The 20,108-nt window shown below is 32.3% G+C and overlaps 2 protein-coding genes across 2 annotated transcripts; one reads left to right on the top strand and one right to left on the bottom strand.

Moving 5' to 3' along the window:
• The first annotated feature begins 159 nt into the window (after window positions 1–159).
• LOC123692808 (RPII140-upstream gene protein) lies at window positions 160–3,791 on the top strand. The gene is made up of 7 exons (XM_045637604.1): window positions 160–187; window positions 1,674–1,948; window positions 2,027–2,192; window positions 2,275–2,363; window positions 2,565–2,698; window positions 3,081–3,189; window positions 3,604–3,791. Exons 2-7 carry the CDS (start codon window positions 1,767–1,769, stop codon window positions 3,722–3,724), a joined length of 801 nt encoding a protein of 266 aa, XP_045493560.1. The 5' UTR covers window positions 160–187; window positions 1,674–1,766; the 3' UTR covers window positions 3,725–3,791.
• Window positions 3,792–3,848: 57 nt separating this feature from the next.
• Window positions 3,849–11,800, bottom strand: LOC123692669 (twinfilin). Its single transcript, XM_045637440.1, has 9 exons — window positions 11,613–11,800; window positions 11,320–11,397; window positions 11,126–11,237; window positions 10,603–10,765; window positions 8,855–8,988; window positions 8,024–8,127; window positions 7,236–7,379; window positions 6,710–6,828; window positions 3,849–6,095 (listed from the first exon to the last, which is right to left on the bottom strand). The coding sequence occupies exons 1-9, from the start codon at window positions 11,635–11,637 to the stop codon at window positions 5,943–5,945; spliced, it is 1,032 nt and encodes a 343-aa protein (XP_045493396.1). The 5' UTR covers window positions 11,638–11,800; the 3' UTR covers window positions 3,849–5,942.
• Window positions 11,801–20,108: the final 8,308 nt, after the last annotated feature.

Here is a 20,108-nt window from a genome sequence, read left to right as displayed (position 1 = left end):
TATGAATTTCGTTCGGAGGGCCGGATTCGGAAAACGGATCAGGAAATCGTATCAGGAAAACTGATACGTATGTGGCCGGCCTTAGATATAAGCTTCTTATGTAGTAATCTGTGGTAGTAATTAATATTTTAATCTGTGGTCTGTGGTCAAAGTCAAACTCAAACTTCAAACTTCAAAGTGGCGTTTCATTTTCATCAAAGAGTATAATGTTTATTAGGGCATAGAGAGCCCTCTTGAAGCATATGAAGGCCAACCTATTTGACTTTGACTGGCGACAATGAGCCCTCTGGATTTTGGGGTTAGAACTAATTCCATATACCTACATACATATATACGTTAATATACATAGGTAGTAGGTATATTTTTTTTATCACTACCTACTCTTCTATAAATAACGACGCAATTTAATTTGAATAATCATTTCAGGCAAAAATAATATGTGCCTGGAATAAATGCTCACATATTATATTTGCGTCGTTATTGAAATAGGAGAGCGATATTGTTTCAGAGAATACCTACAACTGATTTATTATCATTTATTTTCAACATTTTAGAAATAAGACTAAGATCTAAATGATTACAAAATGGATGGTTTTTAAAGATTTAGGTGATTTAAAAAAAAACTTTTCAGTTGTAATAATTACAAGATAATTAGCTTATATAATTAGTATTTATATTAGTTTCATTATATGAATATAAATACGGAGTCTTTAAAAATGAGATATTTGGAAGTGCTAAATAGGTATAATTCAGTCAAATTTCTTAAAACAAATTGAAGTACTTACTAAGGATAATGAAGAAAACGACAATAAAAGAAATTAGTTCTTTATTTTTTAAATGCTTTCACATATTGTAATATTACATATTTTTAAGTACTTATCTAAAACAAAACTGTCCGTGCACATAATTTTCAGTAAAACGTTTTGAAAGCCTGAACGTAGGGCTCGATTCAACGCACTTTCACCACACTTTCACGAGAACTATAAACTTCACACGATTATCAACAAAATGAACTAATTAAGTAATTTTAACGTAAATAAACTTCACCGTTCACGTATAGTCGCCGCCATTTTATGACAGAATTATCAAATACAAATTACAAAAAAAAAGTTAGTCAATGTTACCAATTAATAAATCATATTTAACACTTTTCATGTAAATTAAATAAGACGTTTTCAGTATTTTATTTAGTTAGACGCACTATTTTTTTATGTAAAATATTTTCCTGAATAATTATAGTTCTAGATAAGATAGGTACTGAATTAAAAATCTGAGATTATTGTTCTAATTCATTTAAACTTTGAATAAAGAAAGGTTTTCATTTGCCTTATTTTACTGCATTGATTTCATATAGGACAACACTGAGAAGCTTTCAGAAGATGTTGCAAGTTTATTAATTTGATACCATATGAAGCGATTGAAATCGCAAAATTATTTATTGGAATTTGAAAAAAAGTAAGACATGCATTCGATCTATTAAAATAAAACAATGTTTAAAGAATAATTTCCATTTATTTAAATATCTTTATTCACTTTGCAAAAACTTCGGAAAGTGCGATGCCATCTTTTGGGGATTTAATATAAACTTATTTAAATAAGTTTTTACTCGCCAAAGTATAGATCGCGTGGCTTTCTTTAATAAATGTCAGTTTGTTCTAAGTGTCCCCCCCCTGATTTTCATAACAAAATTAATTTAGAACTGTAAAAAATAATATTCCATAATATAAAATATTCTTACTTAAATATGATGACTGAATAGATAATTAATGAAAATGTTTAGAATATTAAATAAGAGAATTTTATATGGAACGACATTGCGTTTAACACCAGCGCTCGCAATTCCATTTTTTGACCACCGTAATGAACATGATTACAATTTACTTGATAAATCCATTCAAGAAGCCCCAGAAACTGGATGGGAAAGGGTTAAGCAAATGTACAGAAGAAAGTACGTAATATATTTTTGGCAAGGAGCAGGCAAATATTAGTACATAACCTCATAATTTTAATTTTGTTTTATTTTCAGTGAATATGATGATTTTTCTATAGAATTACACAGTATCGCACAAGCGTCTATGAGTGGCATATTTTTTGGCGCTTGCTATGGAGGTTTTATGAAATCCAGGGATGCTTATTTCTATTTCATAGAAAATAATCAAGCTGCAGTATTTAATTCTACATTTCAAGCGAAGGTAAAATTCAAAATGATTGTTACTATAAACTTATATGTCAAAAGAATATTCAGATAATGACGATTTAACATAAACTTCTCAGAGGAAACTGCAGGATTATGTCACAGTAGCATTTGCTAAGGGAGCACTAAGATGGGGCTGGAGACTGGGAATATTCATCGCAATGTACAGGTAACTATTTTATAAAATGGTCTATTCTTAACACATATAACTGCATATTTATCACAATATCAACAGAGAGATTTGGGTGCACAATTCAAATATTTTACCTGTGTATGCTCAATAAATTTTCTGCTATAATAAGAACTGTGTAGAAGAATAACAATTATAAATTACAAAATTAATGTTCACATAAATTTAATTTCTTTTTAGCTCAATAGCAACAACCATATCAGTTTATAGAGACAAGAATTCAGTGCTGGAATATGTGGTAGCTGGTGCAATAACAGGGGCAGTGTATAAAGCTAATTTGGGGTTAGCTGCAAGTCTGGTTGGTGCTGGATTAGGTATGTTCACATACTGTTAGCACAAGATGAGTTAAATATCTCTTGCAAGGCTCATCATCACTTTTATTTTATTTATTATAGAATGGAAATGGATTTGTGCAATAATTTAGTCCCTTTTAACACACTTTTCTTAACTTCACATGTATGTTTGAAAGTGACCCCATTATGACTTTTGAGTCATTGTTGAATTCTTAGTTTGCTAAGAATTCAAACTGTACAGTGTACTATAATTCAATGAGTTTATCATAATGTTAAAGCATGATAGATTTTTTAAACTATGTTAATTATTTGTAAAAATAAAATTATTGCCTAAAAATCAATTATATTAGAAAAATGCTTTGAACAACTTTTAACTCTTACCTTGTAAATATATTGTTTTCAGGATCTGCTCTAAGTCTGGTGGGTGGTTTAGTAATCGTAGGCTTGTTGAAGATCAGTGGTGTAACAATGGATGATATAAGAAAATCACTATACAAAATTAAGCAGGCCAGGTATATTTTCTATAATATGGATTTGTTGTCACTACATAGTATAAAACAAAGTCGCTTTCTTTGTCCCGTGGTAAGCTTAAATCTTTAAAACTACACAACAGATTTTGATGCGGTTTTTTATTAATAGATATAAGTATATAGAATTTAATAGAGTGATTCAAGAGGAAGATTTTAGTATATAATTTATTAGGTTTTAGACAAAGCGAGCGAAGCCGCGGCCGGTAAGCTACATTTTTATTTTAGGAAATATATACCTGGTATTGATATCTAGTTAAATGTTTGAATGATATACTCGAGAACTGCTTAATCCATTTCATTTGAAATAAGCAGTTCTTACTTACATGTTAACATCACAGGCAAAGCCGGGGCAGACCATTAGTTATTAAAGGAAATAGATACAAATACATTTTTCAGGGAGGAAGTATACAACGAATGTGTTGAAGCCAGTGCTAAGGAAAAGAATGATGATCTTACAAAACACCATGACGTGTTAGTTCAAGAAAAAGGTATCAAGAAAATAGAAGAGATTGCCTAAATAATATTCATTAATATTTATACTGTAGTGTACAAAATGTAAATAATAAAAATAATATGGAATTAAATTTAGTATTTTTATTTTCTTTCTTAGAAATTAATATAATTCAAGAAAAATACAAATATACATTATAAAAATCATTTATTAAATTATTGTTGACTATAATATGCAAAATTATATTACATTACATATATTAATCTCCAGTTATGTAAAAGCACTTGATACAATACAGTAACATTCAAATGAAAAAACAAAAAAGAAAGAAAAACTTGGTATCATAATATAAAGCCGGCTACTCACATACCTGACACAGGGGCAATATTGAAACAATCTCGGTTTCACGGCGGTTAGATCAATTTCGGTGTTCTCTAAATTGCTCCTGCTTGCCTATACACATCACGATTATTAAGGAGCCAATTGGGTGCAATTACAATTTTGCCCCTGCTGCAGGTAGGTGAGTAGCCAGTTTATTAATTTTTAAACACAGTTACAAGCTTATCTGGTGAGATTAAAACGACAACAAATATGTACTTAAAAAAATATTCATCTCAAATATTGAATGTAAATAGACCATAATCTTACATTTGATTATTATTATTCATTTGATTAAACACTTATTAAAACTGGGCAAGAATCTAATAGGACATTGACTGACCCCACAATACACAAGTACAAAAAAGTCTACAAGATGATAAAAATTGTATTAACAATGACAAAAATTTCAATTGCAATAAAGAATGATTTAAAAGCGTAATAATTAATCAATTAAAATATAGAAAATGAAACATTTTGAAGCATTAATACTGGTCATTATATTGCTTTTTTATAAAATACTTTATTAAAATTATAAGTAATAACTAATAATCTTCCAAAACAGAAATTCACAATTAAATTACATATTATGAATTAGAATTTTGCACATTGGCAATATTAAAAACATACCATGTAAAACATAATGATATAAAATGTAGTCTATTGATCAGGCGATCCATTTTATAACACAATAAATCTACACAAATTTTATAAAGAGGAAAACTTTGTTTGTTTGTTTGATTATAATAAATAGGCTCATAAACTACTGGACCGATTTTAAAAATTCTTTCACCATTCGAAAGCTACATTATCCACGAGTAATATAGGCTAAGATATAATATTATCACGCTAACGCCCACGTTCCGCAGATATTTCGCTACGCAGTAGTTTCGCAGAGATTCGCTGCCGCATACGAATGCGTAGGTGTACTAAAGGCGTTGCGGAAGAATTCTAACAAATACCCGCGGCCCCCTCATTAAAGCGGCTCGACGGAACACAGTGGGGTTTTAGTCGGTAAGAATCCGACATAACCCACGGCTCCTTCCCCGGGGGCCGTGGGTATCTTTGGAAGATTTCCCCACTATAAAAAAAAAGGTGTACTAAAGGCGTTAGACTAACAAGAGCGGAGACACGCGGGTGAAACCGCGCGGCACAGCTAGTTTAAAATAAATCTGACTATTACATTAAATAATATAATGTTAAGTTAATTAACCTGTTGATTTTTTTGCTGTTATTTTGTGCCAAATATTTACCCGTTATAATATTTATAAAAACCTTCATGCATCTGACATAATTAGCACCTAGTTTAAGGATTATTCATGCTACCTTGTGGCGACCGAGCCGTTTTTGTATTATTCAAAATCAAAATCTTTCAAACTTATTAATTGGTACTATATAATATTATAGTACCTTATATGAAAATAATAATAAAAAAGCCTGTTCAATTATCGTTTGAATATTAGGAAGACAATTTTTATATAGGTATATATTTTTTCTTTTTATACACATAATTTTAACAATTATACATGTCATGCAGAAATAAATAGCTTAAATCTACAAATAGCTTTAACTTAAACAATAACATATTTATCAAATACATAATAGTTTGAATACAATTCAAATAAATATTTTTGAGTTTTCTTAAAAGGTCACATGCAATTACTCTATTGAAGATTGAGCTATATTGTAGACTATAAGATTATAATTAACAAAAATCTTTATTATTTTCGAACACGCAATAGAAATATCCAAATGTGAGAAATATTTAAAAGTATATTAATAATAAAAATAAATTGATGACCTTTCCAAACACTATTTTGCATAAAAATGTACCACTATACTTCATCATAAATTAATAAGAAGCATAGATTTTTCTATGAAGTCTTATTCCTTGTATAATATAATATTATTGTGTGGACTGAGCTTTAGTAATTCGTTTCGCACCTCTATTTGGCGGACCTTTTGGTTTGGCAAATGCTGGACGATGTAAGTTCACTTTAGGATGGATTTCGTCATATAAAAATTCTTCAGTCAATTCCTTGCCTTCATCAACACCAACCTATAAATAATTAAAATAATTACACGAATATTCTGGTTATCCTTTCTTTTTATAATATCATGATTCTTATGACAAAAATTTAATTCTTATTATAATCCATTTATTACATCTGTTCTCAAAGCTGTTTCCATCAACATTAAATCCTACTAATATTATAAATGCGACAGTATGTATGGTTGTGGAACGATTTGAAATGAATTTGGCATACAAATAGAGGGCAACTTGAATTAACTCAAAGGATAGGTTTTATCCCGGAAATCACAGAGCAACAGGAAAGATGCGGGTTTTCCTTTCAAAACGCAGGCGAAGCCGCGGGCTCAGAGCTGTATTATAGAGCTGAAGAGTATTTGTTTCAACACGCTAGTCTTGGTACTACTGGATCAATTTCAAGCGAGCAGTCATTCTGTTGATAGCTGACCAGCCATAAGAATTGAAGCCAAGCATCTCTTTGATTCTAAAGGTGTAAGAAAGTTTAGAATATCTGCTATAGTGACAAAAATAATAAAGATAAGTCACGGGTAGAATTTGATATGAGCAATTTGGTTATTTCTACAGTTGTCTGTTTTGTTGTAGATCTAAGTAGTATAATTAAAAAAGTAGAATATCATACTTACTCGCTTTGTTACTTCAACACCCATCTTTTCAATTAATTCAAGGAACTGTCCCTTGCAACTGGAGTACATCATCCTCTCTTTTATGCTGCAGGTATATCCAGGCATTGAATATATAAATACTGAAAAAATATGCTGCTGTTTAATACATTTCAACAACTTAAAATTTAAGTTTTAAAATATTTGAGAAAAATTATGAATACATAAGATTTGATCATAAGGTCCGTATTTAACCCATTGACCACCGAGCGGCCCAATGAGACCACGACACAATAGATTTTCTATAGTGTCTGTGATCCGGGGGCTGAGGGATTAAAGGGCCTTACTTTAATAAATGAATGAAATTTGATATAGTATGCCATCTTCTAACATTATAAAATGTTTTATGAACTGTAGGTATTTTGAATTTTCATGCAAAAACGGCTGAATTGATTTGATTTGACAATATGTATAATGTATAAATCACATTTTAAGTATGTGTTAACGTAGATTTCTAAATGTCAACACTATTTTAAAAATATATCCTTACCTATACTTTCAAGCTGATCACCCTCATGTGTGTGTTTGAATATATACAAATGATATCTGGCTTCATTGGCCGGCACCTGAGCAGGTAACTCAGGCAGAGTTATAATTGCAGCCTTGGCTAGACATATTTGTTCTTCTTCTAAATCTGGAAATTGATAAATTATATAATAAACTAGCGCGGTTTCACTCGCATTGCTCAGCTCCTGTTAATCTTAGCGTGATGATATATAGCCTATAGCCTTCCTCGGTAAATGGGCTATCTAACACCGAAATAATTTTTCAAATCAGACCAGTAGTTCCTGTGCTTAGCGCGTTCAAACTATGAAACTCTTCAGCTTTACACCAAAAAACTTCTAACAAATAACTTTTTGAATAAATAGCAATATATCAAAATACTATCTGAATCTGATTTTACGTCAACTTTTTATTACGAAAATTACTATGCTGAAATTTTTTTTAAATCATTTTATTAAGATGTATTTTCGATAACTTATACTACTTGTTTAATAGTAAGTATTTTATTTTGTGGAACATGTTTCTTTAAATAGTACTAGATTTCCACCCGCGGCTTCGCCCGCGTTTGCAAAGGAAAACCCGCATAGTTCCCGTTCCCGTGGGATTTCCGGGATAAAAACTATCCTATGTGTTAATCCAAGTTACCCTCTATATGTGTGCTAAATTTCATTGTAATCGGTTCAGTAGTTTTTACGTGAAAGAGTAACAAACATCCATACTTACAAACTTTCGCCTTTATAATATATATATTAAGATTAATAATATCGGACATACCTATTTTAAATTGTAAATAATTGTAGGAACCTCTTTGGAGATCAAGAATGCCCTGTTTTGCTGATTCTGTTATAGGAAAAGATATTCCACCCATAGTTGACTGCCTGAAAATTTGAAGAATATCAACATTAAACCATATTACGTCTTAATAAGGATTTTATTTATCGCTCTATAGTTAATAGAGAATTTTTTTAACCTGATTAGTATTAAAACAGTATGTATTATCACACTGCAAACTTCAAAGCAAATCCATAATTTTAACAGTCCAGTCTTATTTGGGTGTTCTATTAGAAATAAGAGAGATATAATCTGGCATAAATGAGTTTGAAGAAATTAATTAATTATTTAATACTAGCTGTGCCGCGGGGTCACACCCGCGTGGCTCCGCTCCTGTTGGTCTTAGTGTGATAATATATAGCCTACTAGAGGTCTGCCCCGGCTTCGCCCGTGGTACATATTTCGCAATAAAAGGTAGCCTATGTCCTTTCTCGGGTATCAAAATATCTCCATACCAAATTTCATGCAAATTGGTTCAGTAGTTTAGGCGTGATTGAGTAACAGACAGACAGACAGACAGAGTCACTTTCGCATTTATAATATTAGTATGGATATTACTCGTGGATAATGTAGCTTTCGAATGGTGAAAGAATTTTTAAAATCGGTCCAGTAGTTTATGAGCCTATTCATTACAATCAAACACAAACAAAGTTCTCCTCTATAAAATATTAGTGTAGATAATGAGATTCTATTACAATAATTATTCTAAAAGCATTGGCACAGATAAAATAATACTTTTATATAAACACATATTGACAGCCTCTACAACATTACCTTGCATCTGTACCATAATTGGGACCCTGCCCACTCTCATTCAATTCCTTCAAGGCCTCTTCTCTGTCGGTTAGCGGCGCTGGAGCAGCCACCCCACTCAGATGTGCTTTATATCCTTTCAAGCATACTTCATCCTGTAAAGTGTTGTTAAACTTATCAGTTATATGTGTATATTACGAAATGTGAAATATTATATTTTGTGAAATTCATGAGAATTTCTGCAATAGCTAGGGCTGAAGGGTCATACATATAGACTTGCTTCATTCCGTAGTAACTACTTTCAAAGCATCTGGGATTAAATTTATACCTAGTTCTTAGGCATATTATGATAATATACTGTAAGAAATAACACGCGAGGCCGAGTTAAATATTAGTTTGAATGTAATAAGAATGTACTGCGATTCTACACAGCTACCTAATTGATGTAGGTAGTTGATAACAAAACGCAGCAAGTCAACGACTATTAGCAAAGTGAAGGTAGTTGGGTCGAACGTCGTATAAACAACGTCCGAGCCCCTAGGCACGATTCGTACGAATGCGCCACGAGACAAAGGAAAGCGGCTTTTTATAGTATTCGACAGCTAAGCATGTTCAGACTTGAAATAATGACAACTATGTTGACAACTATTCATCCACAAAAATATTAAATCAAAAGTTAAGTCTAATACGGCCATACTGACAATCGTACGTCCTCGTACGCCTTTTCTCGTATTACAGTACAACGGTAGTTCATCTCGGGATTACACAACCATCCTGCCTCGGCCACACTGACCTTACAGAACAACAATCACATCCACATGACATAGGCACTACGTTCGCGTATCATGGGAACAACACCTATTCATTTGTGACATAGGCACGACGTTCGCTTAACACAAATGAAGGCTCAACTACCCCGGACCGCAGGGCGCAGTCCGGATAGCACACACAATTCCTTCGATGAACTACATTCCCGTTACAATAATCCACGCAACAAACTTTTACTTCACACAACGCACGAAAAAACACAAACGCCAGTATGCCGCTACAAAACTACGTAAACTCAAACACATTTAAATAAGTGTAGGCTTGAATTCTATCCCGCTTCTGATGTAAGAAATAACACGCGAGGCCGAGTTAAATATTAGTTTGAATGTAATAAGAATGTACTGCGATTCTACACAGCTACCTAATTGATGTAGGTAGTTGATAACAAAACGCAGCAAGTCAACGACTATTAGCAAAGTGAAGGTAGTTGGGTCGAACGTCGTATAAACAACGTCCGAGCCCCTAGGCACGATTCGTACGAATGCGCCACGAGACAAAGGAAAGCGGCTTTTTATAGTATTCGACAGCTAAGCATGTTCAGACTTGAAATAATGACAACTATGTTGACAACTATTCATCCACAAAAATATTAAATCAAAAGTTAAGTCTAATAATACAGTTACATATTTTGTAAGATTAAATTGTAATACTGACATGATTACAAAGAGCAACTATGGAGTTTCTTGTTGGTTCTTCTCCATAGATACTGCTTTCCGAATCGGTGGTAAATGTTAAAAATAATGACGTTTCAAAAGTGCTTCTCGAAGAAGTCTAATTAAATAAATAAATGTTTGAGTTTGAGTTGAGACTAATAAAAAATTACATAACTTTTGACACAAAGATTTTCAATTAGTGAAACATAGCACTATATTGTATTGCAATGAAACTCTTTTGAGTGATAACAATTTATAATAATTTATTATAGCAACATGTTACATTACCTTAGTTGTAGCATGCATTTCATCCTTAATGTGCGAGGAACCAAACTCTTGCTTCAATGTAGCTTTGGTTGATGCGTATAACATCTTGTGTCTGACTGGAGCACTGTCGGGAGACCAACTAAGGAGGAGCCATTCATGTCCTAGAGAATTGGTTGAATCAAACCTGAAAGTAATTCCTATGTTAATATGCAGTTTGTCATACATTATGTATTAATTTTGGTATTGTTACTAACCTAGGTACAAGAATATTGTTACTAACGACGGACCAATAATGTTACAATGAATAAATGAATTACTACATAATTATTACTATTACTTTAACACTAATAATTGGCATGACAGATGCCTTACTATTATTTCACTGGTTTCATTTTTATTGTTTATTTGATTGATGTTAATACATTTGTATCAAAAGTAAGGTAAAGGTAACACTCATTCCAATTCATAAGATAAATTTAATGTCATAGCTATTTTTTCAATGTTAAAACGATACAATGAAAGTTATAATGCAAAAATTTCTCACCTATACAAAATGTAACAAGGAAGATCATCCACAATCATTGGAGGGACATATTTATCAAAATCCTGTTCCCAAGTCCCTTTAACTTGTTGATGTGTAGATAAAGTTAATTGCTCTGAAAGGAAATAAGTTATTTACTACCTAAATATAAAGATAAGCTTAGATATGTAACTCTGCTGATAAAAAATACACATTACCATTCTCAATGCTGATTTTAACAACACGTATTTTTCCATCTCTACATTTACTGAAGAACTTTAATAATTCTTCATTCGCTGAAAAAACAAAATAAAATATAGCTTTGAAATTGAGATCATATCCGGCTTCTTTTGGGTTGTTTCTAGACAAATTATTTACGGTGTTTTACTTTAAAATAAGTGATTTATGTATTCGTTTTGGTATGTGGAGATTAGGAGGTACATTATTAAAGAGAAATAATTACAATTTAAGGTAGGTATTCCTTTTTGTGTACTATCGTGAATTAACTTACCCTGGATTCCAGTCTGGTGGGACATTTTGTCCAGATAATCCACACAATAACACGACTTAAATATGTGGTTTTGGCTCTTGATTTATGGATGTTGAATAAAAACTATTCTTAACGTTTGCTCTATCAATATTTCATTCGTAATTAGCTAAAAATATTTTGAGTTTCCACCTTCCAGATAAGTATCCGTCATAAACACAAGTGACAAGACGTCAAACTTCCACGTCAAAATAGCAGCACTTGACATTTGAACATTTCTTTACAGATAAAATAATCATAATATACCACAGATTAACGTTTTTCGTTTATTTTCTCCACAGAACAGTAAGAACATAATAGAAGTGCGATGTGGGCGTGGCCCACGTGTCACTAGTAAGGTAAGATCACCTAACTCGCTCTCAGTTGTGCGCAGAAAAATATTCGAGTCGGTTGTCAACTGTCAAACCTTATTTCCATATTTATTCATTATTTAGAGCGTGTTGTTCGGTATTAGAGTGGAAAAATGATAGCAGACGAAATAATATCAGCAATCGAGGCATTTCATACCATCGGTAAGTCTTATTTTAATTTATTTTAAATATATTTTATGTTACAACTTCGCTTGTCGTAATTTGTCAAAAATTTATAAAAATATTAAGTCAAAATGAACCTTAATCCATAAGAAATAAGTACTAATATAGATTGAACAGCAAACAAGACTTTCTGGAATATTATTGAAATAAACAAACGAATGTCGGATTAGTGATGCATGTGGCGCATATAGACAGTATCGATACTTTAGAAAAGACAAACATTTTAAATATTAAATTTTATTCTATTTTTCCTAAGCTTTCATTTGTCCTATTTATTTATAGATTTTCGAAAGAGCCTAATTTAAAAGAGAAATGGATAATAAATGCAACGTGACGAGTTAACTGGATGCCGAACAGCAATAAGCAGTCTAACAAAGGCCACCGATACATCAAACCTACGGCAGTTCCAAGATTTAAAATAATGCATATTTTCTGTTTGTTTTGTAAATATAGATTTATACTATTCTATTCCGTTTTTTATTTAAATATAATAATATGAAAAGATGTACTTAGTAGTAATAAACATACTCCAAAATGTGACACATTATCCTATACTCATATAATAGAAAGGAAAAAAAAATGCACAAAAATATATTTATTTGTGAATTATCGATAACAAGGCTGACATCCCTTAGAGCATAGCATCAGGTTAATGTCAAGTTAATGTCATTAATTTAGAGTGACACAAATTTCAACCTTATCTTTATGTGTAGAGGTTCAAAGTTATATGTATTGAAAACCAACGCCATCTGTTGTGGAATAGCTGAATGTTTTCGAATTTGGAATTTCTGAGCAAAGAGAAACAAAACAGCTAATATACCTAGGGATGTTATACTAAAATAAACCGTAACTTGGTTCGTTAGGGTACATATTGAAATGCTGAATTTATAACCTAAGTCAGTTTTTACTCAAATTAAGCTGTCCAATCAAAGGCATAGTTTACTTGTAGTGTACTGTATAACTATCGGTTTAAATGTGTGGGTTTGGCGACACTGGTTTTCATACTAATGATGACATTATAGCACTTCTATTATGTTCTTACTGTTCTGTGATTTTCTCGAATAATGAACTAAAATTTAAAAACCTAAGTAAAAAATGCATAAAATAACGTAATAAAAATAAAATAAAATTATAACATGTATTCAAGATATAAAAAAAAATGTACACAGTATACACTAATATATGTATCACAGTTATTACAGAGTTGTGCAGATGCGCATTTTCTCTTCGAAGCTTCAAAAAAAGCCATAAATTGATTTAGATAATACCACAGGATAATAGGTACTAATAATCGAAATGCAACAATAATTATTATATTAAATAAAAAACCGGCCAAGTGCGAGTCGGGCTCGCGCACAAAGGGTTCCGTAGCAGCAAATATAATAAATTACAGTTAAATCAACCTATCTCAAAAACTATAAGAGATACTTTGATCAAACCAAAAATCGTTGAAAGAGTTAATTAGCATGCATCACCTCTATTTTTTTTAGAATTTTATACCCCGTAGTTATAAAAATAGAGGGGGGGGGACATACTTTTTACGACTTTGAGAGCTGATATCTCAAAAACCGTTCACTTTAAGAAAAATGTTTTTTAGAAAACTTTATATCATTTTAAAAGACCTTTCCATTGATACCCCACACGGGTATGTACATCGAAAAAAAAAATTTCATCCCTCAGTTACATGTATGGGGGGCCCCACCCCCAATTCTTTTTTTTACTATTTAGTGTCATATTTTTGTAGCGGTTCATACAACACATATTCCCATCAAATTTCATCACTGTAGTACTTATAGTTTCCGAGTAAATCGGCTGTGACAGACGGACAGACGGACAGACGGACAGACGGACATGACGAAACTATAAGGGTTCCGTTTTTGCCATTTTGGCTACGGAACCCTAAAAAAGAGCGTGTGTGCTGAGCACAGGTGTTAGAGTGAAACTTCTTTAGCAAGATACAAAAATCGTCGCCTTAACTCCTTGATGTGACGGTATTGTCATGACGCTACTTTGAAATTTTACTCTCAACGTGCAGAAGTTTCACTTAAGAAATATTTATTATATTGCTAATACCCACCTAATTGTACCTATACCTAATTAATTTTATAATAACCTCGAGCTTTTTTTTACCGTGCGATTCCTGTTACTTAAAACAATGTTTCTATACCTAGCTTGTTTATTATCTGTTTTCAGGACATAGGTAATATCTAAATTTAATTCTTTAGCCAGATATTTTTCATTGTAAAATTATTAAAATGTGTTATAGGTAGGTACCATTTTTTTCTTGTTATTCTTTATAAGACAACATTGTTAGGCTGTTAGACAAAAAAAAAAAAAACAAAATGAAATGAAATTTGAAATTCGGAAAGTTCGAACTTCGAAACGCTAGTTAATAGTTATTACCTTTATTACTTATGTAGTTAATTAAACTCAAATCTACGAATACTTTTTTTGTTCGTAGTTTTTTTTATAATTAATTATTATTAGTGAATAGAGGTACGTGGCACGCGTTTTTACCCTATTACCTTTAAGTTCATAGCTGTATAAGCATAGCTCTAATTTTTGTATTCTTAGCTTGTGGTACGGAAACAACCATCTTTGGGTAAGTAGATACTAAACAATAAAAAAAGAATTTTATCTCATTGTTAATTTTTTATAAGTATTCCAATAATTATTATTGTAATTGTAGCGTATTTTGTTTGCAGCATCCATAATGTAATTAAATTATCGCATAAGCACCAAGTTCGGTTTTGCTCAATAATTAATTAGGCATCTAATGCAAGACGTCAGTTGAGGCATGATTAAAATACAGCCGTTTAGTTACTACGGTAGACACGTTTCCAGGTACTAGGTAGTTTGAAGATATCCTAGATAGCGCTTATTTGTCGTAATTAGAAATGCAAGTCTGTACAGTGTACAGGATACATTTCAGTAATCGCACAATTTCGCAGACAAGAAGTGGCAGGATGTAATTAAAAACCCCACTGAGTGATATGTACTAAAGGGGCTGAGGGTGTCTAGCCGTATAGGGGTAAGTATTTTACAGTAATGTACCAAAAGATTATTTAGCTGAGATTTTGAAGTCCTACTAAAAATATGTCGATTTTAATTGTTAATTAAGTAAGATTGCGAGAATTATTACGAATTAAGTATATTTAGCAAATACCTTCATTAGTATTTTTTTACAGAACCACGTGAGTCAAGCGATGGGGATGAGCATGAAGAACAGCATGATGACATCACTATGACAGTGGATTTCGAAAATATTTCCAACTTACCAATTACCGAATAGATACTTTGTAGGTAGATAATGTAATATTTTCAACATGTTTTTAAAAGTAAAATTCTATAATTCATAGAGCAGGCAAAATATTATTCTTGCTTTCTATTAAATCTGCTGAAAAGATAATTATTTTTAGCGTTCATAATATTTTCATTCCTTCACAATTTTCTCAAAATTTCACGTTCGTAACTACCTATTGTAAAAAATATGTAGGTCAAAAAATAAATTGTTTTATATTTCTCGAGCTGTGACCTTATTCGTAGAAGTCTTGGCGCGTATTACCTACTACCTATGTAAGTATAACAATTCATAGTAATTGGAATCCTCAACAAGTTTAAATTACCGTTATTCAGACTGCATAAGGTGGCACATTAAATACTTCAGTGCAATTAAGTCTGGTACGGAACACAGCGTCAGGTGTTTGTTACGCAGTTACGCAAACAATACGTGAATATACTCCGTTAATTACGTGTATCGTTAAATTGTGTACAAGCTCAATTGTAACGTTTTGTTTAAATGCTTAATGAATAGACGACAATGTTCGCCGACACGTTCTACGCAATACCGCTACCTCTACGCCTTAATACCTACGCTTTTTCTTTGTGTTAAGAATTAAATTTTAAAGAACTTATCGATAAATAAAAATATAAATTCATGGTATAACATCGTATAATATCTTAATATATATATAAATCTCGTGTCACAATGTTTGTCCTCAATGGACTCCTAAACCACTTAAACGATTATAATAAAATTCGCACACCATGTGCAGTTCGATCCAACTTGAGAGATAGGATAGTTTAAACATGTAGGTACCACGGGCGAAGCCGGAGCGGGCCACTAGTTTCTATGTAAGTAATAATTAAGCATATTTATTATTTTATCATTCAAATCTTTATAACACTTCGGGTGTAAGTGTGGAACGGTTATGGTTTCCTAATGCAGTTCTCTAAGCTTTCCCGTTACAATAAATTTACAGCTGTACTAAATTTTATAAATTTCATGGACACATTTAGCTTAACATTATTTATCCAAGTTGCTTTATGCACGATGCTAAGGTCTTTATGTGAATGCAAGAGATCTGATTTGTTTGTAATTAGTAGAGTTCCCGTTGTGAAATTAAATTTCAGTTGTAGCGTTCGCTCACAGAGAATTCCAAATTAAGGATGAACATGCTTTAACCGAAATTGTATCTATCACGAATTGATTTCTGCATCAACTTAGTTTAGCAAGATTACGTATTGCATTAGTGTGGATAAAATTTGCTTCAATTTATAATTCCACTTGGATTTTTACGTAAAGCACGTAGATAGTGAAATTCTTTTTCAGCATTTAGCACCCTAGTCCCTATATCTCTTACAAGGTACCACCGATCTGTATATTATTGTCAAAAGTGATACATATAAATTTTGGTAACTATTAAAGACGACAGAGAATTATAAACTCTACGTAGGTATTAACTTTTGGTAAGTGTTTACTTGTAGGTAGGTGCTTGTAGTTGTAATATTATGTTGTATATTTTTGAAAGGTATTTTCATTACATTTACACTTACTTACATAGTGTAATTTCACAATACAGGGTGGTGCGGTGTAGGGATCGTATTAGTTCAGAAGGTAGGTACACGATTAATTCGTTTCGTTGACATGGCCAACTAGTAATATGATTTCATTAAGCACTTGCATGAAAAATGCGAATCAGGATATCAGTATTGCCTCTCATCAATTAAATATTTCTGACCCATTAGCGCAGGTGGCGAGCAACGTAATGGAAGCCATTAGAGCTGCCCGCTGCTGCTGGCATGAACCTCGCTTGTTTTATACGTATTTGTACTTTGTTCGTGTGATTTTAACAAAAGAAATCATATAATACGCGACAGGAAATATAACCCAATCTGACTAACATCGTTTTTGTTAGTACTTAACTACTTAGGTAAACCTTTGCTTTATTTTGCTGGTCCATAATTTTTGATAAGAAAATAAAGATGGTACGGAACATAAAGTTTAAAGCGGGTAACAGTTATGTTGATAAATGGCGGCTTAAAATTTGTTGTACCCATATATCATAAAGCACATAAGAGACGTAAAGTTAATACAACCGCTATCTAAGGCGTCACGGCCGGGATAAATTGCTGCAATCTCAACGACATCGCTGGGCTCTGATCCAACTCGAGGATTCCTTTCACTCCGTTGATTTAACGAAACCGCTGTGTTCAGCTCTTGTACGTTATTCCTTGCTAGTTATTATTACCGTTTTCCGGATAAACTGCTTTATTGCATACCACAACTGTCTCTTGATAGTGTTTTCGCATTCAAATGCAAATTTTTTTGATAAATATTTTTAAAACGTCGAATTGTCGTCGGATGGTACAGAAACAATTCCGTTGAATTTTCGCACTCGTAGAATGGAAAATCTTCAATATATTTCGAGAAGCTACGTGTAATATCTGCGGCGCTGCGGGCTGTTGCGATTGGAAATAAATTATCAACGGTTTGCCGGCGCAGCCTGCGTCCTGGGTGCTAATTGTTTTTTATTTTTTGCACCAAACATTTGCGGCGGTTTGTGCATCGCGAGTTTGTTGGTATACTTTTTATAGTCTCACTGTTATTTATTGTTTTGTGTGGAAGCCGCGAATTTGGCAGCGAGATAATAATATGGTTTTGTGGTAACGCGCATGGATTTTTTTCATAATAACGGTAGAGTCATGAAATTTTCAATTTCGTGTACAAAGCAATTGTTTTGTGCATTTAAATTTGTATGGAGCGAAGGTATTGAACCTTCTTTGTTTCAATATTGTATACTTTCATCTTCTTAATATTCGCCAAGTGAAGGAGTGTAGATACATTAAATTATTCTTAATGCGAGAAAGCGACGCTGAGACCGCAGTAATGGGTGAGTAAATATCGCTGTGCTTTATAAGAATGAATAATAAATAGCAGAAGGAGGTTGTATCTCGAGACATCGAACCAGAACGTTTGTTGAACAGGTAGGTTCATATTAATTCTATTCACATGAAAGGGTTATTAATTATTATAGATGAACCTATTATTTAGCCTATAAATAGTTTCTATTCATTATAGACATATTATGTACTTACTTACTTAACACAAAGCGCAAAAGCCTAATAGGTATCATATATTCAGTAGTTGCGTGCTATATAGGTATAAGTGCATATTAAGACAATTAATAAAAAAGTTAAGCAGTAGGTGATATGATATTGTATGGGCTGAAACAAAATTAGTTCTTATTTGTCTGATTATAATACTCTGTAATGTGAAATTAGCGTCTCAATAAGGTTGTAATAATTTCGGTATACCTAATATATAGAAAATCACTTATGACTTAAATGTATTTCCATCTATGAATAGGAAAAATTGCAAAGGATTGCAGTTTTTCTTTGTTTTTAACAGTGGTGAGTATTTGGTAAAAGCGTGCGTCAGACTAAATGTTCAGTGTTTTTAACTGTGAGCCTAGCGTTGATTGCGCACAAGTGTTTAATGAACACTTGTTTGCTGATTGCCGGCTTAGCTATTTGCTTCAATTCTATTGCACCTATTAAAGCAATTTTGCGCCTCCAAATGCTCTTTTATTTTTATAAACTGCCGCTCTAAAAGTGTTATTTTTATTTGGTTTGAAGCTCTGTTTTTATTCAGTTACGCTCTTTGTTATATGTTTAACAATATCTGCATTCCGTTTTCCGATGTGTATGCAAAAATATTTAAATTACAATATTCATTCTGGTACAAAAATAATAGTTACATTTGCAAAACTTATTTGACACGAAACTTGACGCGGTACAAGGCAACCGGCAGTAGGAAATTAGTTTTCCAGGTGATGGTTTTACCGCGAATTCAAGGTGGGACATAATTCAGACAGATCGTTTGCCATCGATATGCACCTTGTAGATCGAAACCGGACCGCGACATCACGTAGCAAAATTCCGTGTCATCCCTGCGGCTAGTGACAGAAAATCGACCTGCAATTTTGAGCAATGTTAATTCACGACAGCCGAATCGACATACTATCCATTATTCCACATGATACTCCAATTGGTGTTAGAAGTAATTCGAAGGCAAATGTAGTCAATCACGCTGCATAATATTAATTGCACAAAAATAACAATAGGAGTTCATTGTGGTAGTTCGAATTAACTATATTAAATTTTATTTCATGATAGGAACCCGCATCGTAATTTTCATTGATATTCGGAAGACTAAATTTCAATGCTAATGTACAAATTTGATTAACTTCTATTTCGTGTATGAGTCAAGTTCTATAAACGATTGCACTGTAATATTACAGTTAGTTTTGCATTAAGATCATAAAGAATGTAGTATCGTTGAAAGGACGATCAATAAAACATTTTGGTCCTGTTTTCTAGATTTACTAGTTAGGTAAGTCTTAAGTTCAGTATTTCCATGAGTGAATGTATAGTGCTTTCTCAATAGATTTGCCTGACCATCCATCCTTACATTAGCGCAACTAACAGCTGCACAACAAAACTTATAGCTTTAAACTTTAGCATAAATATGGTATGTAGGTATTAATAATGAAGATAAAGACTGGAAGACGAGCGAGTATTTGTAACAATATACCTAAGTTATAATTTCTGATAAAGGTTTGTTACCGCTTATTTATCTACTTAT

The sequence above is a fragment of the Colias croceus genome, chromosome 6 (genome assembly GCF_905220415.1).
Source record: "Colias croceus chromosome 6, ilColCroc2.1".
Taxonomy (NCBI): domain Eukaryota; kingdom Metazoa; phylum Arthropoda; class Insecta; order Lepidoptera; family Pieridae; genus Colias; species Colias croceus.
This window is presented reverse-complemented; position numbering and strand designations above follow the sequence as displayed.